The sequence below is a fragment of the Aspergillus thermomutatus genome, assembly GCF_002237265.1.
Source record: "Aspergillus thermomutatus strain HMR AF 39 chromosome Unknown NODE_228, whole genome shotgun sequence".
In the NCBI taxonomy this organism is placed as follows: Eukaryota; Fungi; Ascomycota; class Eurotiomycetes; order Eurotiales; family Aspergillaceae; genus Aspergillus; species Aspergillus thermomutatus.
Genome location: NW_020798278.1, coordinates 25,235 through 47,910, shown reverse-complemented (window position 1 = coordinate 47,910; position 22,676 = coordinate 25,235). Strand labels below are relative to the sequence as shown.

At 50.6% G+C, this 22,676-nt stretch overlaps 6 protein-coding genes across 6 annotated transcripts; 2 read left to right on the top strand and 4 right to left on the bottom strand.

The window, feature by feature from the left end:
• Positions 1-97: 97 nt before the first annotated feature.
• Positions 98-3,676, top strand: CDV56_105313 (uncharacterized protein; the record flags this gene model as incomplete). Its single annotated transcript, XM_026758932.1, has 6 exons — positions 98-554; positions 1,584-1,867; positions 1,927-1,956; positions 2,011-2,321; positions 2,375-2,496; positions 2,547-3,676. The coding sequence occupies 6 exons, from the start codon at positions 98-100 to the stop codon at positions 3,674-3,676; spliced, it is 2,334 nt and encodes a 777-aa protein (XP_026611429.1).
• A 576-nt stretch (positions 3,677-4,252) lies between these two features.
• Positions 4,253-6,184, bottom strand: rlmA (SRF-type transcription factor RlmA; the record flags this gene model as incomplete). The annotated part of the gene is made up of 3 exons (XM_026758727.1): positions 4,253-5,842; positions 5,897-6,053; positions 6,129-6,184. The coding sequence occupies 3 exons, from the start codon at positions 6,182-6,184 to the stop codon at positions 4,253-4,255; spliced, it is 1,803 nt and encodes a 600-aa protein (XP_026611428.1).
• A 3,252-nt stretch (positions 6,185-9,436) lies between these two features.
• On the top strand, positions 9,437-12,852 carry CDV56_104567 (DUF1708 domain-containing protein; the record flags this gene model as incomplete). The annotated part of the gene is made up of 6 exons (XM_026758186.1): positions 9,437-9,626; positions 9,761-9,918; positions 10,001-10,094; positions 10,155-10,383; positions 10,446-12,724; positions 12,779-12,852. The coding sequence occupies 6 exons, from the start codon at positions 9,437-9,439 to the stop codon at positions 12,850-12,852; spliced, it is 3,024 nt and encodes a 1,007-aa protein (XP_026611427.1).
• A 499-nt stretch (positions 12,853-13,351) lies between these two features.
• On the bottom strand, positions 13,352-14,198 carry CDV56_104447 (ThiJ/PfpI family protein; the record flags this gene model as incomplete). The annotated part of the gene is made up of 2 exons (XM_026758066.1): positions 13,352-13,746; positions 13,820-14,198. The coding sequence occupies 2 exons, from the start codon at positions 14,196-14,198 to the stop codon at positions 13,352-13,354; spliced, it is 774 nt and encodes a 257-aa protein (XP_026611426.1).
• Positions 14,199-14,631: 433 nt separating this feature from the next.
• Positions 14,632-16,730, bottom strand: CDV56_104195 (putative sucrose transporter; the record flags this gene model as incomplete). The annotated part of the gene is made up of 8 exons (XM_026757814.1): positions 14,632-15,509; positions 15,559-15,674; positions 15,729-15,918; positions 15,966-16,037; positions 16,086-16,152; positions 16,218-16,462; positions 16,528-16,553; positions 16,633-16,730. The coding sequence occupies 8 exons, from the start codon at positions 16,728-16,730 to the stop codon at positions 14,632-14,634; spliced, it is 1,692 nt and encodes a 563-aa protein (XP_026611425.1).
• A 1,680-nt stretch (positions 16,731-18,410) lies between these two features.
• On the bottom strand, positions 18,411-20,821 carry CDV56_103776 (glucose-6-phosphate dehydrogenase; the record flags this gene model as incomplete). The annotated part of the gene is made up of 10 exons (XM_026757395.1): positions 18,411-18,523; positions 18,577-18,948; positions 19,008-19,215; positions 19,270-19,346; positions 19,404-19,488; positions 19,553-19,750; positions 19,817-20,161; positions 20,220-20,240; positions 20,304-20,376; positions 20,778-20,821. 10 exons carry the CDS (start codon positions 20,819-20,821, stop codon positions 18,411-18,413), a joined length of 1,536 nt encoding a protein of 511 aa, XP_026611424.1.
• Between the last annotated feature and the right edge of the window lie 1,855 nt (positions 20,822-22,676).

The window sequence follows — 22,676 nt, the reverse complement described above, 5'->3', positions numbered from 1 at the left end:
CCATCCGCCTCCCCTGTCCGCCCCGAACGATGACCCCCAGCAGCTCTTCCCACTCTTCCGCGCTGCCAATGCCTCGCACTCGGGCGCCCTGACCGAGATGGAGCTAGGATCCGCCCTCGTAAATGGCGACTATACCTCTTTCCACCCCAAGACCGTCAAGATGATGATCCGCATGTTCGACCGGAACAGCAGCGGGACCATCTCGTTCGACGAATTCGTGGCGCTGTGGCGGTTTCTCGCTGCGTGGCGGGAGCTCTTTGACCGGTTTGACGAGGATCGCAGTGGGCGCATCAGTCTGCAGGAGTTTGAGAAGGCGCTGGTTGCGTTCGGGTATAGGCTCAGCCAGCCGTTTGTCACGGTGCTCTTCACCACATTTGAGAGCAAAGGGCGGCAGATGAACGGGGGGCATGCAATGGGGCCGGCCAAGAATGGGATGAGCTTCGATCTGTTTGTGCAGGCGTGTATCAGTCTAAGACGAATGACGGACGTGTTTAAGCGGTATGACGAGGATCGGGACGGGTATATCACTATGAGCTTTGAGGAATTCTTGACTGGTAAGTGGCTTTTCGAGGCTACCTGGTCTGATTGATTGATTGACTGACTGGATGACGCGACGCCGGTAGAGATCTTGCAGTTACAGGACTAGAGAGGGATGGGTGCATTGTGCATTGCGTATACATGGTTGTTCTGAATGTGTTCTTGACTTCTTGTGCTTTTTATGCTTCTTTTTTTCCCCCTACATACATTATACCCCTGAATAAATCATTGAAGCCATAACACAGCTCATCACAATCTCACTGATGCTGTACTCCCTTGCCAAGGAATGCTTGATACTAAACTGTGCATGTCAAGCATGAAGGAAATAAAAAAAGTAAAGAGACTCGGAGAATAAAATATTCCATCAGATCTTCGGATCTTCATCTGCTTCAAAGTTTTCTTCTAGTTCTTTCGCCAAAAGCCTCGCGCGTCAATTGTTAACAGACATCTGTCTGAATATCAGGGACTCAAAACTCCATGTAGTACATTCTCTACATTCTGTAGTCAATAATATACTACATTCTTTCTGCCAACTTTTATTCTCCCACTGATCGTACCATCGAAAAGATCGCATCTGTTCCGACTTCCGAGTATGACTCAATAACCATCACGGAGTCGAACATGTCTTGGATCCTTGTAGATCAACCCAAAAATCCCATATGGACACATTCTCGGCCTTCGGACTCGGACTTATATAATTCGTTAAGGCCGGCAGTTTAGCGTTTGTCTTCTTCAAAGGGGTCAAGACTCGAGGCTTCAGCACTAATGACTGAGGGTGACTCTGGTTTCTTCTATCTTCATCTTGATCTAAATCTCTAAACTTATCTTCATTCAAACAGATCCCCATCGTCAGTCTCTCGTTGGTCGATCGATCTTTCTTTTTGGTGTTTTATAAGCTGTCGGCTTTACCCGAAACTTTTTTTAACTGCCTTGTACATATTTTCTTGCTGCGTTCCCCGCTGCCAAGTTCAGTCAACTGGGGTAATCGTAAGATTTCTTTTTCAGCTCTCTCTTCTCCTCGTTTTATTCTGTTCAGATCATGACAGTAAACGAGAAGAAATACCATGACTACCAGGACGACGACAACAGTTTTGCAGTGATGTCGGACAAAATCTCTCGCTCCGGGGAGGACATCTCGGAAAAGTCAGCCACTATGTCGCCTCCGTCGACTGGAGACGATCAACTGCCCGTCGACAGCTCAGATCATCCATCGGAAGAGAAATCTGACGGGAATGATGTTGGGAAAGATGGCGTGCCGTTGGACCGAACGCAGTCTCAGGCGCAGAAGTTGGGGAAGAAGAAGATTCTGATTATCATGCCTGCACTTTGTGTATGTTTCCTCTATAGATATTTGAACGACTGGCATAGAACTCTGCTGACGATGTCTAGTTGGTGTTGTTTCTGGCCGCTTTGGATATGGTACTGCCTTCCACTCTCATTGATTATCCCTGAAGACGAGACTGACTTGTCTAGACGATCGTCTCAACGGCCCTTCCAACCATGGCTGCCCACTTCCACGCCTCGGAAAGTGGATATTCATGGATGGCCTCCTCGTATCTGCTCGCCAACGCGGCGTGCATCACCCTCTGGGGCAAGATCAGTGACATCTGGGGCCGTAAGCCGATACTCCTTATGGCCAACGTTGCGTTCCTTATTGGCAGTTTGATTTGCGCTCTTGCAGTCAACATGGCCATGATGCTGGTTGGACGAGCGATCCAGGGTGCAGGGGGTGGTGGTATTATTGTCTTGGTCAATATTTGTGTTACTGATTTGTTCAGCGTTAGGTAGGTTGAACCTCATTTCTTTGCTTTCGATTACTCACTGCTGACTCTTCAAGGGAACGGCCGATGTACTATGGTCTTTTCGGTATGACGTGGGCCATTGCGGGTGCTCTAGGCCCCATTATCGGAGGCGCCTTTACGACCGGTGTGACCTGGCGGTGGTGTTTCTACCTGAACTGTATGTATTTCTTTTGTTGACCTGTGGTGGAATCAAGCTGATCTGCTCAGTACCCGTCGGTGGCGCCTCGTTGGCAATCCTCATCTTCTTCCTCAAGCTCGAATCCGGCGGCACGCCGCTGCTAGAAGGCCTCCGGTCTATCGATTGGTCCGGCACTGTCCTTATCATCGGAGGCACGCTCATGTTCCTCTTCGGCCTGGAGTTCGGCGGCGTCAACTACCCCTGGGCCTCGGCCACAGTCATCTGCCTGATCATCTTCGGCGTGGTGGTCTGGGTCCTAGCGATGCTCAACGAGTGGAAACTCGCCAAGTACCCTCTGATCCCTGTGCGGCTTTTCAAAAACTGGCACAACCGTCTCGTCCTCCTCGTCTGCTTCTGCCATGCCTTCGTCTTCATCGCCGGCTCCTACTATCTCCCGCTCTACTTCCAGACCGTCCTGCAGGCCTCCCCAATCCTCAGCGGCGTCTACGTCCTCCCCTTGGTCCTCAGCCTCTCTCTCGTCTCCGCAGGCACAGGCATCATCATCAACAAAACAGGCCGCTACCGCGAGATGATCGTCGGCGGCCTGGGCTTCATGACCCTTGGCTTCGGCCTGTTCATCGACCTCAAATACTACGCCTCCTGGCCCCGCATCATCATCTACCAGCTCATCGCCGGCGCAGGCGTCGGCCCCCTCTTCCAGGCCCCCCTCGTCGCCTTCCAGGCCAACATCCACCGCTCCGACATGGCAACCGCCACCGCAACCTTCGCCTTCATCCGCCAGGCCTCCTCCGCCATAGCCGTCGTCCTGGGCACAGTCGTCTACCAGAACGTCCTCGCGCGCCAACTGCCCCGCATCGAGGCCGCCACAGGCCCCGAAACCGCAGCCACCATCGCCAACTCCTTCGCAGGCTCCACCGGCTCGCTCGTCAGCTCTCTCCCCGAGTCCGCCCGCATCGTCGTCCTTGAGGCCTTCACGTACAGCCTGAGCAGGCTGTGGATCTTCTACACGGCTGTCGGTGGCTTCGGCTTCCTCATCAGTCTCTTCATCCGGCCCGTCGAGCTGAGCAAGGCGCATACCTTTGCGAAGACCGGGTTGGCGGAGCAGGAGCGCGCCCGGAAGGAGATCCTCGAGGAGCAGAAGGCTGCCGCCGCGGCCGTGGCCAATCGGACGGATTCGTCGCCAAAGGCGGAGGTCTAACCCGCCCTCTATCTTTCCTCCCTTCTTTCGGATGTCTATACTTAATTTGAATGTATATAGCCGGTAATCGGGATCGTGCGTTGGATGCTGTGTTTCGCATTCCATGCGCGGTGCTTACATAGTGCTTTTGCGTTACACTGTCAAAAAGTTAGGCACCTATAAAACGTGCCTCCGTACATACCCAATTTCTGGCTCCCAGTAGGACGGCTGTGATTACTGGCAGTAAAAGTCGGCGGTGAATGCTACTTAAGAAATACATAAAAGGAACGTCGCAGCTCAAATAACTCTTTTTACCTAATTAGTACAAGCAAATACAGATCTCATTCCCAAGTTCTTCCAGAAAACGCACTGGAGCCGTATCAACAGCAAGAGGACCAGAAAAAAAAAGGAAAGGGGTATAAGCTATCGACAAATCCAAACTGTGACAAATGAGAGGCGAAAACAAAAAAAAAGAAGGATGGGCCCCTACAGCCATCACGATATGCCGAAGAAAAAAAATCCCCAACGCCCTAAAATGCCTTAGGTGAAACACGATTTTTAGACAAATCAAATTGCAACCCAGAGTCTGATGAGCAATCACGTCTTGGTTTTCTTCGCCGTTCCCTCAATGCTGGGTCCGCTGTCGGGACTTTTGCGCTTCTTCTCCTGTTCATCTTCGCGCGCGAACCCTGGACCGGTCTGAACCGCTGGAGTCGGAAAGGTCAGAGGACTAGGCAGCATGTTCGTATCGGGACCGGACCTGCCGAATCCCCATTCCGGGAAGAAACTGGAGGGCGATGGAAGAAGAGCATCAGACACAAATCGGCTGGGAAGAGCAGAGATCGGCGTCTCTATATTGTTATTGCTGTTGTACGCATTGCTGTTCTGGTTTGCAGTTCCTGGCGGCGGTGGCCGAGCGAAGGGATTCGGGGGCCCTGTGGCGCCTGCGCTCAGGATTGCACCAGCAGATGGCGACGGTGGAGGGAGAACCACGCCGGAGTGATTGGTGTCGGGATTAGCCTTGGCAGGAGTCACCGTCTTGTTTCCGGCGGACGACGAAGAATCTGCTGTAGCACTCCCCCGGTCAGAATTTTCGCTCGGTATTTGCACCTTGAGTTGTGGCCGTTTTGAAGGCAGTTGACCACTATTCGTCCGTGGCGGTGGCTTGATGTCAGGAGTTGACTGAGACCGCTGCACATCGGTTGTGGTCCTAGGTGGGGGTGGGGGCGCAACAGATTGAGCAGGTGGCTTGATCTCTTTCGAGTCATTCTGTTTTAGTTCAGCCTTGATGTCGGTACTCTCAGTGCGTGGAGACTCGCATGTAGGCGGGCCGAGTCCAAAGTGACGGGCCAGAACGGAACCGCGATCGTCGATCGGTGTGAAGATACTGCGCGATTTGGAGGACAACGATCGCTGGTGCGGAGGGGAGGGGCTTGTTTCCACCTTCAAAGGACCAACCATCTGATCTGCCGAGGAAGCATCGGGCAGGGACACCGGTCGAGGTGGTTGCGACTGTTCTGTCGGAAACGCCGGAGGCATCGAGTTTCTCCCTTGTTCGGGCAAGAAAGCCTGCGCGACCTGTGGCATTGACGCATGAGGTGGTTGCGAGAGTCCCATCGCAGGTGTCTGCTGAGCGAGCGGATGTGGATGCTGTGGGAGATGCTGCGGGGCTGGATGGTGCGGCGGGACTGGTTGAGGCATGGTATGTGGAGGCATGGCGTGCGGCGGCAGGGGCTGGTGCGGTCCATAGTGTGCAAATTGGGGTGGTCGCGGTTGTTGGGCCATGTTGGGGTTGGCATTGGGATGATACATCGAGGGATTGGGAATGTATGCGAACCCATTCTGTGGAGGAGGCGGTGGAGTTCCATGATGTTGCTGCGGACCCAGATTCGAACTCACGCGTCGAAGATGGTTTCTTGAAGATGGTCTCGAAGCGCCTTGAGGTTGCGGGGTGCCATGTCGCGGGTCAAAGGGTATTCCATTAGAAATGGGTGGGGAGGCGGACGGTGCGTGATTGACGTGTTGGAAACCGGGATGACTGGGGATGTGAGCGGGGACCACGGGAGGTGGGTTCTGGTTTGTAGGTTGCATCTCTTCCGGAGCAGGAGTGGTCTCATCCTCGTCGTCATCATCGTCCCGTTTTCCATTGAAGTCCTCAGGGCCTTTATGTTCGTGCGGCGGGCCGTACTGATATTCATGTCAACGAACTTGAAATAATCCAAATAATGGGATGTAACGCACATATTGATATCGACCCAATGTCTCTTGCATATCACATGATGAGAATTCATAGAGCTTTTTGTTGTGACCAAAAATGATGACAGCGACGTCTACCGAACATAGTACCGCGAGTTCATGCGCCTTCTTGAAAAGACCACCCTTTCGCTTCAGAAAGGTACTAGAAGCGGTTGACAATGTGAGTCAGTGTCGCATTCGAAATCCGTATTGGGTGATGGATGCAAAGATGACTTACACTGATCGATTGCGATCATCCTTGATCGCCTTGATCTCGATCTTTCTTCGACCCATGGATGATGCTTATGTGATAAGCAGTAAACAAGGAAGAGCACGCGTTAGACAGTTACAGAGGAATGCTGAAACACAGACGACAGGACAACCGGACAACGTTGTGGAGATGAGCTTGTTCGTGATAAATGGCGCGGCGCGAGTTGAAACTCAAGAAGCGCCGCCTGAAAGGGGATAGATAGATAGCGGAGCGCGATGGGTTAAGGATAAAAGACTGTGTGCTGCGGGCGCCAGATTGCCGTCTCTCCCGGCTGCTTTTGGTCTCCTCTTTTCTTATTCCTACTTATCGTAGAATACTATCGTTTGCAGAGACCGGCTTCTCCACATCAGATGGGATGGAATGGCAAAGAATAACGAAGGTTAAAGAGCGCTATGATGGGTAGTGCCCTTATGGAGGGATGAACCCACGGGCGCGAAGACAATCAGGGCGTTTGGCCGGGTCGGGAAGAACACACAACAATACGGCGACAAAGAGAGGCCACCAAGTAGGAAGAAAAGTCAATTTAGAGAAGGAATAAAAAAGGCAAGATGAATGGATGCGAAGCCTCGATGAAGATAGGATAGGTAGAACAACAAGAGTCGATGGACGGCGACACGCGGGTGATGCAGAAGATTCTAAAGATAGCATAGAATTGATGGAAGGGAAAAAAGTGGGATGGTGACTTTTATGGCACAGCAGGCAGTTCTCCATAAGTGGCTGGTGCTGACACCTGATTCGTCGGTCGCTCGCCATCAACAGCCGCCGTTGCCGAGCCGTTAGGCGCCGGCCTATTTTTAGCCAGTTCGAGTCGTTATTCTACAAAGACAAACTGTGCTTTCTCATCAATCGCTACTGATAAAGTCGATATAGAATCATGGTTCTCAATGGGATATCGTCCTGGAGGATACTGCATAATTTTCTGCAGCATCTGCAGCATCTGCAGCATCAGCAACATCGACTTGTTTGGTTAGGCTGGACAGCCACACGAGATTTGACATGCACAGCCACACCCAGATCGAGAGCTTCAAGCCTCGAGGATGGATCTGATATGGTCAGTGCCATCCGTCCTCAGGCGTCATTGACTCGACCTTGATTGGCTCTTCGAGCCCATTATCGATGCTTCCATGAACCACTAGTAGTGATTGATGGGGTGTTAGCCTGTTATAGATCGACCCGGTCTGCTTACCATGGTTACGGCTATGAAGCAGTATGTGGAGGCTCTTTGTTGACACTACATATATAATAATATGGACGCTTAGAGGCTTTCCATGATTGAACATCATCGAGTCATTGACAATTGTGCAGAATGTATGACATCAACTCCGGATCCTTCGTCAGTTTAAGAGCTGGTTAACTCATCCTGGATATTCATGGATGAGTGAACATGAGATTCTTGGAAGTTCCTCGCAGCCTGTTTTGAGTTCTTTCCAAGCGTTCGACAACTGCAATGCGATGACTATCGGGCCAGAGTTGCAAATCAAGATAATCCATGCAGTGCGAGAAGTTCTTGCAAGGTTTGATCCAGAGATTGATCGTACTGAGCTGCAAGCTAGTCACTTGACATGCACACGTACGGAGGTGGTTCCATTCTAGTCTGTTATGCTTGTTTATGCACGCCGCGATATCGATCTTCAAGCAGGCTAAGTAGCAACCGGCCTTGATCATGGACAACGAGCATTGGACATATCACAGCCGGACCAGGCATAATTTGCATTGCATAGGTAGCTGCCGGATACGCCTATACCCTTCTGATTCATCACAATCAGCTGCGGTAACTGGGTATGGACCCTGGGAAGATTATCCTTCCAACAAAATCTTATCTAGCAATATACCTCGTCCTTCATGGAAGTCTTATCCTGGCGGTCAAGGCGTGTTGAAATGTCGGCTACCTGCCTGTAACCTAGCCAATATGGGTGAGAGGCGATTCTTGCCTATATTCTGACGACTTTGGAAGATCAATCAGACGCATACCACATTCTTTCTATTAAGACAAGATCACTTGATATGTTTTTGATCATCGTGGCAGGAGACTCACCGCTCATTGTCTATGGATGATGAACAGCAACAAGCAAGCTAGAAGCCTGGAAGGTATATGTCTGAGTTCCTATATCCTTCCAGTGCTTGAATATCCAGTCCTCTAGAAATCAGAAGTACCTCACTGGACTGTGCAAAACCAATACGATCTTTGTATCAGCTTCAAACTAAGGTGTTACATACAACCTGACTCCATGATACTGACCTTGCCCAATCAGGTATAGTGGGTATTATCGTTGATTTTATAGTTATGGAGATGAAGTCTGGACTTCTACCTCTATATTCACTCAAAATGCTCCCAGCATCCATAGGACAATACGACAGATTCAATCAATAGAGACATGCTCAATTGAATGTTCTTAATTCCCATTCTCAAAATACAATTGCCCATTCTTTGATGCCATGTTATTGTTTACTCGATGGGCATCAACCATGGCTGAATCGTCTCCCCGCTTGGGCTTAGGAGCTACCTTAGGTAGTCAGGGCCACTGAACCATGGCGCCTTTGGGTGTAATGCAATTTCAGCCCCTGAAACGAGCAACACAGTAGATCATCATCACCAACTCTTTATTATTTCGCTTCTGGGCTGTCTAACTTCATCATTTCCCCTTTCTTCTCATTTCTTCTGTGTCTGGGGTCTTTTCGTGTGCTTCCTCATTCCCCATGGTCTCTCCTTTCTGCTTTCTCTGACTCTTTCCACTTGTCCCACCCACGATCTTCATGTGGTTGTCCACTCTCGTTATATCAGATCCAATCAATCCACTTTCATACATCACATAGTGTTTGCTGCAGCTAGACCTGCTGCCCCATTCTGGGCTGCAGTTGATCCCTTGGACACCTGGACGTCGACCTGGTTGTCTGTCTGTCTGGCATCCTGCTTTGGGGATTGCTGAATCAATTATTGACTGCCTTATAACTGTTTCTCTTTTTTTTTTTCTTTGCCTTTTCCTGCCTGGTCCTGCTTGATCCCTTGGTGATTTCTTTCTCTCCTGTTTATTCTCCTGTAGTTTTTTTCTGCTCAATCCTGCCACTCTGAACCTTGCATTGTGGCACGGTGCATTGCGAAAATCACAGAAATTGGTCTGGCAATCCATTGATCTGTTTGCTATCGATATCCATCGGTTTGATCCTCATTTCGGGACGCGACTTCTCTACTCCGCCCCTGGGCACATTTTCCTGATTAGCCCAGCAACATACCTGCGGTTTGAGAATCCAGTGGAGACGATATCCGTGGAGGAAAGATGCCCTTTTTCACTCGCGTCTTTCGGAGTAAGGACTCCAATGCTGCAAAGAAATCGACCAAGAACCCCGTCGTCGAAAACACGGGTCCCGCAAAGCCCACATGGACCGACGCGTGGCAGCGAACGGAAGTCGCTCCTGAAGAAGTTCAGGATCTCCTGCGTGGATGCACTCAAGAATTGAAGGCTCGAGGTATGTTTGATTGTTTGCTTTCACGAATTTCCAATACCTGATTGCCAATCGCTGGCGTCCACTCCACTGTCAAATCTGAGACATGCACATTCTTCAGATCGCTGATCCTTGCTTCGTTTTGTCCCATCTGACAGCTCTCCAAACTCCGTTTCTACTATTGCCGTTCCGTCCGACCACCGAGTCCACCGATGCACGTTATTTCATCCGCAACTACTTCAATAAGTCTGTGGAGAAAGGCTCGCCTTGGAGTGGAGATGCATTGTCGCAAGAGCTACGACTAACGGACCCGACGGTGAGTCGTCCATAACAACAAATCGCACACGCGTCGGAACATAACATGGCTGACCGGTTGTCTCCTCGATGGACAATCTTAGGTCCTCTGCAGTGTCCTGAAATGGTGCTGGAGCAGACTCCCTGGAGGAGTTGTCACCTGGGAAGCGTATGAACTTTTCAAGGTTGGCGAACAAGGTATGGGCTTACACTACATAACGGCCGGCGGCAGGTTGCATAAGGCTGATCGAATCACAGATTCTCAACTCGCCCGCGACGCGTTCTCAACATTCATCCCAATCAGTGTCGACTCGGATGCTCGAACCAAGATTATTTTCGACTTTTTCGACCTGCTAGCTGCCGTTGCAGCACACGGAAAGTCCAACGGTCTCGGAGGTCGGAAGCTCTCGAGGTATGCTGGGTGGTGGGCTTTTGAGCATTCGGATACGGGCAATGGCTTTGAAGCTGCCTACAAAAACTGGACCGCGTATGTTTCTTTCAATCGAATCTATCTGAAACTAAATAGAAGTGACTAACCGTTTGTTTCAGCGCTGCGGATGCCACGAGCCATTTGTTCTTCGCCTATCTCCGCTCGATATCTCCCGACTCGCCCCGTGGTATAAGCGGTATCTCGACTCTGCCCATCGCTCTCCAATCCCTGGTCCAAGCAACCGAGTACCCACCTGAAACGCCAACCCTTCTGCAGGTCTCGACCACAAAAGTCGTCATGATCGTTGATACCGTCTCACCTACTCCGTTTGCCCTCTTGCGACGTGCGAAGAACTTCGAATACCGGGACAGCGATCGGCATCTGCAGGAATTCGCCAGCTTTGAAGACCCCGTCAAGGCCCTTACCGACGAGTGTTTGCGCGTCTTGAAATGCATCTCGTCAACGAATCAGTCCAGTACCTCCGACCCGACGACATCGGGGCAAGAAGCGTCCTGGTCGCGGTTTGAGGATCTGGGATTCGGCGCCGCCGACTTGGACAACGATGCGAATGCGACCTCGTTAGCAAGGACCGAGTTTGCGGGTGGTCTTCGGTCCGCTCCTCAGTCCGGCGCGGGGGATCTTGGCCGTCCTATGACTCCTTCTTGGGCAGATTTCATGTCGTCCGGCTTCAATGACGACAACGGTTTTAAGCCTCAAGTTGCTCCTTTGCTGCTTCCGCCTGACAAGGTCCTGCCTCCGATTGCAACGGTGAGAGGCCAGAGCTCTCAGTCACACAAGCGTACCCTGGACTCAGAGCTCCCCGTTGAACCCGCCGAGCTTGCCAGCGTCACCACGCTGGATCTGGACGACTCTTTCTGGTGGGTCTGGATCAGTAGTTTGGCGGTAGAGGAGCCTGCTTCGCGAAAGGCGGTCTTTGGTAGGTGCGCATTGATCGAAACGATCATTAGGGACACAAAGTGGTTAGTTCTTGAGGAGCAGGTCAAAGGCGCTGCGCCGGAGCCTGAACCAGGTGCGTACATTGTCGAGAAAAAGAGGTTTTTTAGCTTTGCATCTCGCAAGGGAAAGATCAGTCGGCGCAAGTCGTCGGCCAAGAAAGTGACTGCGGTTGAAGAGTCTTACAAGCGCGCCAACAATCCAGCTCCTCAGAGTAAGACCAGCATTGCACCTGATCAGCATGCTCGCATTCAGGCTGCTGCTGCGGCTTTACAGAAGAAGCATCGGGAGCAGGAGCAGGAGGCCGCCAACGGATCGAAGGCTAGCGTGCCGAACCACTCGCGGTACTCGAAGGCAAACTCCATTATGTCTTTGCAACCGGGAATCATGAGCGAGGCTTCGCAAGCGATGAAGTGGGCCAGCAATTATGACAAGAATACATATCGCGCCGCCTATCTCAAGGACAGCCGGGCCGGGACAGGTGCGCTGGCCGAAGAAAAGGAGGCCACAGTGAACGAGAAGATGCCAGAGCCGCCAGCTTCGCCCGCACTGAGCACGTCAACCCGCCAGGCGCCACCTCCAGTGCCCAAGGACAGCGCGCCAAGCTCTCCTGCACCAGTTGAGCGTCAGCAAAGAGGCAGTGTGGACGAAAATGCCACCAGCAGACAGGGCAGCACCAGTGCTGGTGCGGAATCTTTGCCCAAGCAGTCTATTGACTCGACGGATGATTCGAGAGCCAGACTGAAGAAGAAGGCCGGTAACACGGGCTTCAAGAGTATGTTCGGAACCAAGAAGAAGAACGATTTGGAGTCAAAACCGCCAATGAGACCCACTGGGGCTCAGCCGTCGGCTGTTGCCGCTGCTCGTGCGGCTTTGGAAGGCAAGGCCAAGGCATCCCATGAGACAGTTCGCCCCAATGGCGCCTCGACTTTGAGCTTGAGGAAGAAACCCGTTCCAGCTCCGGCGGCGGCGTCCCCCGCTGCTACTGCCGAGGTCGCAAGGCCCCCGGCGGACGTGAAGAAACCAGGCCCTGAGCCGCAGACCGTCACTGCCGACGAACAGCATGATGGCCCTCCCAAGACACGTCGTGATGCTGAATACGATGCACTTTCCCGCGTAGACACCAACGAGCGAACAGCGGCCGATCGTGAATTCTCTCGATTTGATCAGGGCCCCTTGGTGGAACAGCCAGCATTCGTTCCTGAGGATTCCCCTGTCTCTGAGACGTACTCTGACAAGCCCGCGCCTGCTGCCGCTGTTGACGAAACCCCCATCAGGATTGAAGATGCCGAACGGGCAACGAGCCCTACATCAGCCCCGGGCAATTCATCTTATGACCGCTGGGCACAGATTCGCAAAAATGCCGCGGAAAGGGCCGCTAAGCTTGAGCAGTCCGGTTCACACCGATTTAGCCAAGATGAAGGTAACACAAGCGAAGAGGAGAGTAAGTGGAGGCGATCCCCTTGAAATGGCGGTAATGATGCTGACTCTGACCCAGGCTTCGAGTCTCGTGCTGCTCGTATCAAGGCGAGAGTGGCCGAATTGACTGGGAATATGCAGGCCGCAAGCTAAACGACGTTCAATTTCGGCTTGACCTCTACATTTAAGATCATCTCCCTTTCATTAGTTCTTTGTTGCTTCACTTTTGCCTCATTGCCTGCAGGGTTCAGTGCCTGGCTGCCTTTGATCGGTAGACTTTATACGCCCTGATGTTTTCGATACTGCTTCCATGGCCAGGTCTCATCTTCTGACAGCGAAACGGACAACAAACTCACGCCGTGATGTCGCTTGTTTTCCCACCAGTTTGTACTCGACATTGTTGTAATATTCTGGTCGATTCCTCTATCTTCTTTCAATGACCAGATGTGATTCTATTTTTCTATCTCCTGTCGCTTCAACTCGTGATTTCACTTGATTCCCCTCTTGTTGTATGTTTTCTGCTTGTTCTTGTCCAATATACCTTGGCAGACTTTGTCAATCCAAACAATTCTGGTTTTCGTCTCTTTGACGCACCCCTTCTGACACTGAGCCCAATGTGTCTCTGAACTATGGTATACTCGGGTCAACGAGATCAATCGCACCCCAACACCCTCAGAATCTCCCTAGCCACCCCAGCCGCACTGGCCGGATTCTGCCCCGTAATCAGCGGCGACTGCAACCCGGCCGTCTTAGACACAACCACCTTCTCCGCCCCAGATCGGTCCGCCTTGACATATCCCCCCCCAGATACCCGCTCCAGCTCCGTGTCCAACTGAAACGGCACAACAGCCGCCATCCCCGCCGCATCCTCCTCCTCCTTCGAGAACCCCGTCACCCGCGCTCCAGCAAGCAAAGGTACCCCCGACGGCGCCGTCGCATTCAGCAGCGCCGCAGGCCCATGGCTCACCGCCGCAACGGGCTTCCCCGCCGCCGCGACAGTCTGTATCAGCGCAAGCGAGGCCGCGTCCGTTATGAGATCGAACATCGCTACACCAATTCACCATCACATCAACATCAACATCATGTAAAACTCAGGTGTAGACGGTAGACATAGACATACCCCCGCACCCACCCACATAGAACACCGCATCGAACTCGCCCGCACGGGCAACCATCTCCCTGATCTTGTACGTGTGCGTCCAGACCTCCCGGTGCTGGGTCAGAAAGGTCGTGCTCGTCGTGTCGGCTTCGTCTGAGGCGAGTTTCGTGGAGGCTGGGTCGAGGGGTGCTTCGCCGCCTTGCGGGGAGGCGATGGTGAGGTTGACTTTGTGTTCGAGGATTGAGTATGGGTGGGCGAGTTCGGACTGGGGAGTTGCACATTGTGAGTGGTGAAACGGTTGGGGAAGAGGAGGGGGGGGACGGACCAGGTGCCAGCCTGTTTTCTGGCGGGTGGCGGGGATGAAGCCCTGCGAGGTGAGGATTATGAGGACGTGGGGCATTTTACTTGTTCCTCTGTTCGGTTGGTGATATGGTTTGTTGGGGGAGGGTATGCTGTCTGTTCGGGAGAAGTATGCCCACTGACTGGCTTGATTGGACTATATCAGCATATCGTCATCTCTGGGGGTGGGTGGCCCTACGTCAGTCAGTTGCTACTGAGTCTGGAGGCAAGGCAGAATCTATGTTCATGATTATGTATTACCATTAGTTCACTATATACCGAGCATTGGCACTTATGACTGCCATCAGATATCATGCTACCATCACATCTTCAAGAAAGAATATATCCAGAATATACAGTCGGATGATCTGGGTATCAACGGGACATGAAACAAGAGTAATTAAACGAAGCAAGACAAGAAATGGAGCGGGAAACGAGACGTCGTTGATCGTACATCGTCAGGGGAATATGTTGAGACTGAACACTCACAGCCGTCAGCGAGCATATCGTAATCGTCGAGTAGCTTCAACGGCTACAAGCGCACATAACGCACCCACGAACAGGCAGATGGATATCGCATTGGGTCCCTCTTTATCTCGGCGTATCCATTGCGAGTCCTGCGCGGAGTCATCCCGTTTCGTACTGCCCGGTTCGAGGAGGCTGAAGACTATCCAACTGATGAATGTGCCGACAAATTGCGGTAGCGTAGTATACACATTCAACACTCCGAGGTAGATACCAGCCAGTTCGCCAGTGGAAGGAATATTTGCGTCGTCCTCGGAATCGCTGTCGCTATCCGTATCATGATGATTGAGTCGCAGGACATCCATCTCCGTGTCCGTATCATAATTGCCGGAACGGATAGTAGAAGAAGTAATCATGGTCACACCGGAAGAGCGCGCTGCTGCTGCAGGTCCCATCGCCAGCTTGTTGATTTCCACCCCCATGAATGCAAAAGGCGCCCAACTGCTGACAGCCCACGGAATACCACACACGGCCACGAGGAAGGTTGCAAATGAACGAGACCGGGCCAGAGGTGCAAATATCATGGTCGCAGCAAACATCACATGAGATATCAGCCATGTTGTCTGCAGGTCTGGTCGAATCGCAGTGATCTTCTTAAGAAGTGCAGCTATACCAGGTGGCGGGCGCGGCGTGAATCTGGACCGTTTGCTATCCGGAGGTTGCACACAGAACGGTAGAAGCACAGAGCTGATGAAAGTGATGGAGGAGAAAACGACCAGAGACAGACTGCCGACGCGTCCAATTTCGCCGAGAAAGTCGCTTGACTGTGGAGCGTCTTTAGGGACCTCGTATCGGAAGTATGTCTCACCAACCCACGTTGTACTATAGAAAAGGAAGGGGAACCAGCCTAAAGCAAGTCAGCAACAACTTCTAAATCTTCTTTAAGGATGCTGTACCAATCCAGGCCCAGAACTGAGCCCAGCAAATTGCCTGAATGCGAGGAGGAAGGTCCATTGTCGTCTTGAAAAGCTGAGAAATGACTTGAACCGCTCCCGCTTTTTCATCGGAATCCCTACATGATCAAAATCAGCACTGATATGGACAGACTGGTTCCGACTATCTTCACCTGGCAGTAATCAGAATCCTCTCATTCACCGAATAACAGGTGACGGAAACCGCTCCAATGAGCGAGAGTGCAGCAATGACTGTCATCTGTTTAAATTGCGTATCACCGATAGTGGCGCCGAAGATGCTAACCGTATCGATTGAACCAATGACATAGCCAATCAGCTGACCAATTGCCGACATTCTCGTTGCTGAAAGTCGTTAGCTGTTGGCCTCGTGGACAAAGGTAGGAACATACCCCATGCTGAACCGGCTTGCTGCAATGGAATGGGCAATGTGTCAACGATCAAGCTGCGACAACAAGCCTGGACTGAAGGATGTCAGTTTAATTGACATGGGTGCGTATCAACATGCTCACCGATATTGATCGCAAAGTCAACTGCGTAGATACTTAGGACGGCAAGGGCTATGGTGACATTTTTCGCCTGGTAAACGTGAGCGGCGGAGTCGAAACAGATGCCAAAACCTGGCCCAAATGGAAAAGACACACCTTTTCTGCGTCTTTCACGAATAAGCTGACAATTTCCGTCGTCCACCCCAGCACTAGCAAACACAATGCGACAATAAATGAGCCAACAACCATAAACGGCCTGCGCCTTCCCCATTTCGAGCGTGAACGATCCGCGATGACACCAATCAAAGGCTGGATGATCAACCCAGACAAGGGTCCAGCGATCCAGACAAGCGAAGTCCGTGACTTTGTAAGACCCAGTTGGAGCAGGTACGGCGTGCAATCTATTTCGAGAGCGGGACTGGTCAAATCGCAAGACGCGGTGACTCCGGTGGAAGGAAAGGCTTACAGGTCATTTCAATGCCCCATGTGAATCTACAACAGGAGAATAATCAGCAATCTGGTTGATGAGCGAGATCAAAGCTCATTGACAGTGGTGGACGAAAGTACATACTGCAACCCCAACAAGCTGAATGTCAACAATGCCATTCGCATCGACTCGGATTTTCCCTTGATGGAGGGAGAACCCACCCATCTTGCAGCCTGTGGCATCCTTGTGACGCCCGCATCCACCGGAAGAAATCCAACTGTATGCTCAATTTTCCATGCGCTGGAGTTATTTTCGTAGTCTCGTGCTCTTGGTCAAACCGAGTCGCAACAGCCTGGTCGAAAACAGCCGAAATAGCCAGTAAACAAACGATCCTCGTGCGTAGGTAGATTTCTAGGAGCGGAGCGTCACAAACGAGGACCGATTGTTAATCTGTGGTCGAATGTGTGGTATGCTCCTTGAACTGTTCGACTCGATAAATAATAATGACCGGAGTTGGAATTGTTGGATTGCACTAGCTTCGTAGGGGGTCCCCCGATGCCGACGCCGACGTAGTTGTACGAGTTGGTCAATGGAACACGAGAAGCTAATCTCTTCACGATTCACGTCAGAGCAGGGCAGGAGGGATTTGATGCAAAAAGAAAAAAGAAAAGAGAGAAAACAGGGGAAGTGGAACGAAGGCGGATGGAGATGAGGCCGAACGCCCAGAATGCCCAGTGTTCACTGCCTACAAAGTGCCAACCAACGCATGCGGGCCCCCGGGCCGTCCAGGCACTTTGGTTTAGGTCGTAATCGGCATCGGTTGGTTTCTAATTTCCTGCGACCCACCAGCCATGAGGTGGTTGTTATTAATAGGCAGAGAAAGAATGATGATGACTGTTTCTCTATCTAGAATTCAGCCCATCTGGAGTTAGTTTGACCATGACAGCTACCTGGGTGAGGTATGTGACTAGAAAGATCTACAACTTCCTCAAATATATGCACTGACCCTTATTCCGGCTAACACACCAATGTATGTTGAAGTATACTACAGCTTCTTTTGACTTGAGTTAAGGACGAGAAAGTATTCTTGACTCTAGCATAGAAATCAGAGGGAGTATAGCAGTAAATGAGGCAAGAGCAATGTACTACATCTCCATAAGGCAGCATTGAATTCTAACCAGCAAGGTGAATATGAAAGGCTCAGATGAGGAAGAAGCGGTCCTCGTAAGCCTTCACACTAAGCATCTGCGAATATATGTCAATGAAGTTTTACTGGAGCAGGTTGAAACTCATTCTGCTCTGCTTGAGGATGATGACCACTTAGTCAGTGCTTCTCTAAGTTGTCTCATCCCTCGTCCTGTTGGATTAAGAGGAAGGCGTGTTGAAAGATCCTTGCTTACATCAACCTTGTCTGATGTTTCTGTGTTATCGTCATGGCCTCAGTAAATATTTTGATGCTAGACTGACCCACGTGAATCTGGTTCATGATCATGTCAAGTGTGTCTGGTATGAAAACTGGCCCATGGGCCTGACTAAAGGGGCCAGTGCTCCATAACATGTCCGTATACCAATCGTCTGTTGACGGTTGGAGAATCTACTGATGCCAAGGGATTTGGCAGCAACTCTTTGACATCTTGTAGCAAGAGCATTATGACTGAATTCCTCTGGCATTCATCAGGCTAGACATAATATCCTCGCAGTCAGGCGATACAGCTCACATGCTACATACCCACATCCTCTAGGCGGTCGTCCTGGTCTCATCATGTTCATAAGCTTCTTCATTTCTAGTAACATATAAAAGCATATCCGGCTGATCAAGCATTAAAGGAAAACCTGCCATAACGACCCAGACATCATAAAATGAACAAAAATCCGTACATTAATGCTTTTCTTATTTCATAGTCATGCAATATCCCATCCATCTACAACCGGTTGGGGGTAGTGCTGGTCATGGGCCACTGGTAACCAGCAGCATCACTGAATTTGTAGCCGAACGAAGCAGTGAAGTCATCAAGAACAGCGGGTCCTCGGGAGCCTTTTTACAGGATTAGTATGATATCAACCAGAAGAATATATGACTGCACATACCGTAGGGATATTCCATGGGAATGATCTCCTTGTTGTCGTCCAGGTAGTGCAGGAGAGGGGTGAAAATCTTCCAGCTTGCGTCGAGTTCATCGTCACGCACAAAGTTGGAGTGGTCACCCTTCAGAGCATCCAGGATGAGCGATTCGTAGGCTTCGGGAATCTTCAGGTCAGAGAAACGGCGGCGATAGGTGAGATCCAGCTCAGTCATGACGGTCTGCATGGACAAGCCAGGCAGCTTGGAGTTCATCTTGATGTACACCGACTCGTTGGGCTGCACTCGGATAACCAACTCGTTACGAGGGATATCCTTGAAGATACCAGATGTGACATCGCGGAATTGGATACGGATTTCGGTCTTCTGCTCATTCAGGGCTGTGTGAAATGTGAGTATGCGCGAGAATCTAGTGGTCTGAAAAGCAGAGCATGCTTACCCTTTCCAGCCTTCATGATGAAGGGAACACCATCCCACCTCTCGTTCTTGATGTATGCAACCATGGCGCAGAATGTCGGGCACCGGGAATCCTTAGGGACAGTGTCGTCCTCCTTGTATGCGGGCTTGCTTCCATCCAGAGACTTTCCATACTGGCCGATGATGACGTTCTTGGGTTCGATAGGATCCATGGCACGCAAGACACGAACCTGGGCTGAATTAGTTTCGGCCGTCGCTTCTGGTCAAACAGCTGAGTGGCCTACCTTCTCGTCACGGATATCTTCAGAGGAGAAGGAGATGGGACGCTCCATGGCGAGCAATGTCAGGACCTGCAGCAAGTCTGAAGAGACGAAGATCAGCATCGCTCAATCACGCACTGCAGGCGGCAAAAACATACGGTTTTGCATGACATCACGGATAATACCGAATTCATCGAAGTAACCACCACGACCCTCAGTACCGAAAGGCTCCTTGAATGTGATCTGCGGCAGGAGTGAACCTGTCAGCAAGTTGCTCTCAATTTGGAATATTCTAAGCATCCCATACCTGTACATTGTCGATGTGGTGGCGGTTCCAAGTAGCGTTGAAGAATTCGTTGCCGAAGCGCATGATAAGGATGTTCTTGACCATCTCCTTACCCAGATAGTGGTCAATTCGGAAGATCTCTTCTTCCTTCCAGTTGGGGTCAAGGGCTTTCTGGAGGTCGCGCGAGCTCTGAAGATCTTTACCGAAGGGCTTCTCAACCTGTATGGGAGGAAAGCATGCGCATTAGTTGTTGCTCTCCTCTTCGGGTTGTGGTGGGAAACTCACGATGATGCGAGCAATGCCGTTCTTAGGATAGCAGTTTCTTTTCAGTTGCTCTGACACAGTGGTGAAGACGCTGGGAGGCAGCGCCATGTAGAAGACTCTGTTCTGCTCCTTGTGGCCCTTCTCAACCTCCTCGAGGTGGTTTCTCAGGTTAATGAAAGAATCGTCCTGGTCATATTGACCGGAGACGTAGGTGCAAAGATTGCAGAAGCTGTCCAGCTGCTCCTCAATTTCTTTGGTGGGAACCTTGATGTATGACCGCACACGCTTCAGGAATTCTTCGTGGTCCATCTTTGTCCGAGCATATCCGACGATCTTGATATCCTTGGGAAGGAACTTGTTACGGAACTGTGCATACGGTCAATTTAGGTGAGTTAAGCCCTTCGTCCATAGAGGTGACACATACGAGGCCGAAAAGAGCAGGGAACTATTGAGACGTTAGCTTAAAACAGCTGTCTAAAGAGAAATCTCCGGTCCAGGAACAACGAACAGTCTTCTTCTTAGCAAGATCTCCCGAGGCACCTAGTACTACGATGACGGTGTCATCTTTAAGTTCGAGTGTGCTGAGCGCATAATCCATGTTAGCAACCGATTGTACTCGAATTGTTCGAAGCGAGAAATATGTATATAGGTCGATCAAGGTTCGGTGTGTGATTTGGTTGGGCGCTGGGATGAAAGAGAAAAAAGAGGGAAAAAATGGATGTGGAGCAAAAAAAAGGCAGTAATGGACAAATAGTCAACTCTGCAAGTTGCAGCAGGAACGAAACCGAATTGAATTGAGCCAGAAGTCAAGGGATGTAAGATGCTGGTCAAAGTAGCTGACAGTTTGCACATCGGTGACCAGTACGGAGTAGTAGCAGTGGTAGTAGTAGTGGTGGTCTTGGTCTGAAGTAACGGGATCGTTTCCGCCGTTGGAGGGGGAGGGGTGTGATGTCAGAGAGGCAGAACTATGGAAAAGACCTACCCAGCATTCTGGTGTTCCTCAGTACGGGCTATTGTGCTGGCCATCTTCGCACGAAATGTTCAAAATTGATACTCGATCTTTAGGACAGAGGCGATTTTAGGAGTGAGAGAACGGAAGAATGATTATAAGAGAAAAGAAGAGAGTGTGTGAAGAGGGATTGTTGGAAAATCCCCAACAGTTCCGGCGGAGCAGGTACTTTTTAATTAACACGGAGGACTCTCAAGCTGGCTGCTACAGTAATGCAAGGTGGGTGGTGGTGGGGCTGGCTTGGATTCTTCCGCTACGTCGATGCTGCCGCGCGACCCCGTGTGTATTATGGTAGGTAGTATTGGAATAGTCGAATGGGATTACAGGGAGGAGCATTGATATATGATTACTGATTATTATTAGACAGCCTAATTGTTATGCTACAAGGGCTATGAGAGGCCAGTCATGCTCTGGTGTAGGCATACGGGGCAGCATCGATGGATAGAGACAAATGTCATCGCTTTCACTATTACATCCTTCGTGGCAAACTTCGTCCCCCTTCTTATATCATCAGGGCTCGTGGATGTGATCCCCTTACGAACTCGATCATATAATCAATCTTCTAGTTTTATCCGAGCTAATTATTAAGACATCTCTATGGAACTTCCAACACAGTCAGCTCCACTGTGACCCAAGGGATGATTTTCATTTAAAGATACCGACTGATTTGATGCTGACTTGCTGACTTGCTGACCCCGCGTAGACCAACCTGGCCGTATCACAGTGTGTGCGCCTTGGATGAGGGGAAAGGAGAACTACTCTACAAGGCCAAACTTCTGACTCCTGCGTGATGTCCCTCGCGGGCCTTATAGTAGACAACCTATTTCGGTGCTGCATGCTTAGGTACCTAGTATATTATAGAGGCGGAGCTCCCCTCTTGATCACATAAGCTCAGGTTCATGATTATCAAATCTCAATTGAGGTTTGCGACAATGGATGCATATTCGTTGATTGTCCGTGTTCTTTACAAGAGGTACATCCTGGCAAGGATTATTTAGGATAGACCTAGCTTAAATTTCATTAGCGTAAACCTTGGAGGATCAAATACTTCGAGAAACATGACTTTCAATTCCTCCTTCCTACCTAAGATTATCATGCAGCCCATGATGCATACCAGTACTGTAGCGACTTCGGACTCCACTACCGGCTTGTCGCAGTCTCGCAGAGAGTGCGCCAGAGCCAGGTACAGTGGAAAGTGGAAGCTAGAGGCCCTAGTCTTGTACTTTACAGGCTACGGAGGAAAGCCAGAAGGAGCTCTCCCGGTGACCTAAACCGTGGAGATGGATCGGCGAATTTGTCATGGAACTGTTGGAAGAACTGATCACTGCGGATTCTATTTTCCCGTGAGAAAAGAAGTCTAGAAGAGGGAAGGAGTACGGATAATGCTCTGACTTTCTTGCTGAACCATAAGATGATGGAATAGCTTACGAGAGCTCGGAGTTAACTGGCGCAACTCCGTATCCTGGGGATATCAGACCTATCAATTCAGATCTTCCAAGCGCATCGGCATTGATTCACCCTAGGTGAACTGTGAAGAGACTTAAGAGAAAAAAAGTATAAGCTGACTTGCAGCTTCGATCGACGATTGCGTGCTCATCAACAGACCCGACAGTCCCTTCTTTTCAATGATTGCTGATAAACCAGCAAATGTCAGGTCTATTGCCGATTTCCTTGCTAGTGGGGCAGCGGACTCGCTTTATTTCCAAATATGTGCTCTCGGTCTGCTGGACCGTTCGGAGAGATATTCTCTGGTTAGTCGGGAGGACTCCAGGAGTATCAACAACTTACTACCTATATACATTATTATAGTCCCACAGTACAAGCTAATATATCATGATAATGGGAATAGTGATAAAAATGACCTAATTCTCT